The 4553-nt window shown below is 31.2% G+C and overlaps 1 protein-coding gene across 1 annotated transcript; it reads right to left on the bottom strand.

The window, feature by feature from the left end:
• Window positions 1-2320: 2320 nt before the first annotated feature.
• Window positions 2321-3117, bottom strand: LOC134257612 (uncharacterized). The gene is made up of 2 exons (XM_062740200.1): window positions 2581-3117; window positions 2321-2332 (listed from the first exon to the last, which is right to left on the bottom strand). Exons 1-2 carry the CDS (start codon window positions 3115-3117, stop codon window positions 2321-2323), a joined length of 549 nt encoding a protein of 182 aa, XP_062596184.1.
• Window positions 3118-4553: the final 1436 nt, after the last annotated feature.

The following is a 4553-nucleotide window of genomic DNA, read 5'->3' on the forward strand; positions in this document are numbered from 1 at the left end:
AAAGATGTGTAAAAGTTATATGTCTAAAAGTTAAAGATGTTAGATAGGAATTGTTTACGGTAATGCCCACCAGTTATAGGTAAGTGTGTTTTATTATGTCTTGCAAATATTCTGTACGAAAGCAAAAGTGAAAGTAGTGTAGCCTTACCTGCGTAATACACATTCCTTCGATTGATAATGTAATTTCTCGTTTGGGGTCCCAAATTAAAGAATAGTTTATCAATATAAAGTCACAATCAAGAAGAAGAAACACATTTAACATTCGTTTTCAAAAAGGATCTTTAAAATGAAAACAAGATAGCGCCCTCTGACGGTTACAAACGCTTACGTGATTCTTTACCAGACTCTCTGCTGGTCGGAGTTTACGGAGACAGCCGAGCGTCTGGTTGAACGAGACTACAGATCGCTCAGCAAATACCCGGATAATTGCGGGGTCTAGAATAATCGTGTTAAAATATTAGTTATTAAATCAATCTAGTAAGTGCAAACGACCCTAGTTTTAAAATATCGATCATATCTAACTGCATCGACATGTAACGTTAATTTTAGAGTTACTCCCCAGTCCCGATTTTAATATTGAATATTAGGCTTGGCGCCGACCCCCCCCCCCCACATTTAACTATGTATTTTAAATACATTTTTATCTAACTAGACCTTCTATTTATAACTAAGACCCCATCTAACAAGCTTTACAGAATGTCCACGCCCCCCCCCCCCCGGAAATCCATTAACATCGGGGACAAGTGGCTTACTATACCTAATCCTATATTAAAAGCTGAAAATATCACTTTTTAAAATACCTTCTCCAAATCAGTTAATAATTTCAATGACTGCTTCAAATTAATAATACACAATAACATGCTGGAAAATTTTTACCGACCCAAGATGATGCTGGAATATTGAAAAAGGAAGTTGCAACCAAAGCGCCCTCAGGTGTTTTTATTAAAAGGGGGAATGATCAACTAAAATATTTTACAAGAACGATAATCACTAGGAATAAGTACTGAGATTTAGGTAAAGCATTTAAATATGCACTTCCTTCGATAAAAGCAGCTAAATCAGAGTGAATTAGCTTTGAATAATATTTTTAATCCAAACTAAACAATGTTTTACACTTTTCGATGAAATGCTTTTTAAAAAATATGGAAAAAGAGTTATTGAGAATTATCAAAATGAAGCTTGAAAGACATTTTTTGTGCTATACGTTTTATTTATTCATTTTTTTGTAACTTAATACATGTAGAAGGCAAGACTAATCAAAGTATTGAAAGAATTGAAAACCGGGATTTAATTCTTCGAGTATATAGTCTGATCTAAAATAAGTACATTTTTAATTTGTTTTCCTTTTTGCCATTGATTTTCAACAGGTAGAGTTTGTATGATGATGATTTAAAACAACTTCTCATATACCAGTAATTAAAATTAACAGTCCAGACCCCCAATATATGTTATGATTTTCATAATATTTCCAAGAAATTATCGCATATTTTCTATTCAATAAGCATTTTTTCTTACAAATTAAAAAAATCAGTATTAGAATAGTGAAAATAGAGAACATGTGTATTTTAAATTTTAAATTCTTAAAAGTTTCAAACAAACAGTACTTTCGCCGTCAACTACATGTAGAATCACTGATGCATGTAAATTGTCAAGCGACCTCACGCATGTTTATTCTTAAACGCCCAATTCACCATATTATCAAATTGCTAAAAGTCAAAACAGAATACAACCACTAACAAGACATCAACGAGAACAACGTGAAACATGAAACTCTTCAACAATTTCAATATTTCGAAAAGCCCGCGCTATTGAAAATAGTCCGCTTACAATATACATTCAGTAGCGTATGTGAACAAATTGTTATATCACGATTATCCCAAGAAAGCAAATATCAATTTCTTTTTAGTTTAATTTTAAGCGAAAATATTGATCATTAACTTTACCAACCAACTTAAAATATTTGTTTCAATATCGTCTCGGGACTATTTTGTTCATCGGAAGTGTCTGATTTGACACTGTTTGGTTTTTTGTTTTCTGTGCTATTTTTAGTAAGACAGATAAAGCCAGGACTAAAAATCCATTTTTGAAGAAGACATTCTCCTCAAAATACAACTTTTATTTAATAATAATTATTTATAATAAACATTTTTTTTTTAAATTATCAGTATATACACGTTGCTTTGTGAGCCTAGTAACACTTTTCATGAGTATTTTAAATTAATTAACTACTGAACTGTAAAATCCATAGGAATGTCTTACATTAAAACATAGATTATGCATTCAGTTTTATGTGTGTTCATTTATTTATAAATGCTCTCAATCAGTGATGAACCTAAAATAAAAAGAAATCAAATTCTGCTTTAAATGTTCATTTACTTTATGTCCTTTTTTCTTCATTTAGAGAAACTTTTGTTAAAAGATAGTGTAATTAATAGCAATCCTTTTTGAAAACTAAACCTTTGAGAGAACGTTTTTCTCAAGAGACAATATTCCTAAAAAATGTGCCCTTTGTGCAATTCCTTTCACCATGAAGATTCAAACTATTTATAAGATCTTATACAAAGCAAAAAATAAACTTACCAGATATAGAATTTTGTCTATTTTTTGTGAGTTCTCAAGGTCAGACACTGATTGAAGCATTGTTTTATTTGTTGTCATTATATCCTTGTTTAAGTTCTCCACAGAAGTGTTCAATCTCAAAGATAATTGTTCATATTTTTTCAGCATCATTTCCGGGAATTTCTTATCAATGTCCAAAGTATGTTTATTTAAGTCCAAAAGAGTCACTGACAGGTACCGAACTTCAACTTTAAGATCCGCAAGTACTACACTAGTGTTGGTCTCAAAACGTTCTCTTTTATCCTCCAACTCTTCCACAATCTGTTGAATGTGTTCGTCGACTTTGGTGAAATTTTCTGTAACAGCTCTGAAAGTTTCTTCATAGCGCCTGTTTTTTAGCTCGAGTCTTTGGTTTTCTCTTTTTAGTTTCTCAACCACCTGTTTTAAGGCGGCCACTTGTTCATCTGTATTCTTCTGGGATGTTTCCAATGTGTTCATACTTTTCTTCATATCGATCATGTCCTTCATTAAGGCGTGAATGTTCTTCACCAGTGACATTCTAATGATTGTTTCTTGGTTCAGTAATTGTCGGAAGACGTCCGTATTTTTCGAGTCCGTGTCACTGATGTCCAGCAGAGATGAACTGTTGCCACTGCTGTCCGTGAATATGGACTATCCATTTATTTGTATGAGAAAAGCAAACAATAACGTAAACAGAAGTGCTTGCTTCATGTTGAAAATCAGAAAAGTGATATCGGACCAAATATAAAATTGCAAATATATGCAAATTTATACATTTGCATATAAACTTTGACCTTTTCTATTGCATGACACATGCGCAAAATGCAAATTTGTTAAGCATGAGTTGGTAGAAATTAAAACCGTTTTCTTCTTTTATTGACGTAAGTTAACTTCCTCTTTAACGTTTTTGTTCTTTTCATCATGACGTTAAAAGAAATTCTTATAGAAGTAAAAGTCAGATAAAGAATATTTGAAATGTACGTTTATGTTAAAAGAAAAAGCTTCGATGACGACATTTTCTTCAGTATTGAAAAATGTTTATATTCTTATTGATTTTGTTTGAATTATATTCTTTTTTGGGTGTGGGGGGTGTGGGGTCTTTTCATTCCATAGAATAAAAAGGGAAATTTATCTCAAAGTATATGACCGGTTTTTTTATACTCATTGCTTAGGCCATAAAAGGACATGGACATATTTTCAACTGATTCTTTAAAAATCAAAGATAATGTTCATAATTCCTAATAACATGTGTAATTAAGCTTTTCAATTGATCAGCAAAATTTGAACATCCTTTGTTGATTTACACAATAGATACAAAACATAAATTCTACACTATATCAAAGCCCGTGCCTTGTTTTTGTTTACATATTGAAAATGTTTATAACGAAACAAGATTCAGTAAATCATAAGAAACTGTATAATGGTACTGTATTTAGGATTAACTTCTTTATTGGAAAATAATCTGCATATTAGTATATTTAACCTATGTAAATAAAAACCTGACACGGGCCTTCTTTGCATAACAAAGGTTTTTCTCCACAACTGAGACTCAAATTTTTGATAATCATCAAAAATACCTTAGTTAGGCAATTGTTAGCACAAAAAACATGTAAAATGTAAATTTGAAAATTGTCAGCTTGAACTTGACCATGTCCCTTTAATACCTTTAGCATTTTAAAAATTTCCAGGTTAATGTGTTTAAGGGAGAATAAATGCCTTAACATGTGCTCACAATACAATTTTAACATAGACCGTTATTATTTTGATAAATGTTATTTTGTAGTCTCTTTTCAAGCCTTCTATATAAACCTATATGTAATCTTCCTGCAGTACTAGTAAAAGCAGTGAATTACCAATGGTCGAAGAGATTCATTTAAGGATTCATATTATTTTAGTAATTTTGCGTTTGTTCATGATTTGAAGTTTACAAATATTCCATTTGTAATTTCCTAAATAGCTTTAACCCTTTCCCT

This window comes from Saccostrea cucullata, unplaced genomic scaffold (genome assembly GCF_032062105.1).
Source record: "Saccostrea cucullata isolate Sc308-1 unplaced genomic scaffold, CSIRO_AGI_Scuc_v1 ctg16600, whole genome shotgun sequence".
Taxonomy (NCBI): Eukaryota; Metazoa; Mollusca; class Bivalvia; order Ostreida; family Ostreidae; genus Saccostrea; species Saccostrea cuccullata.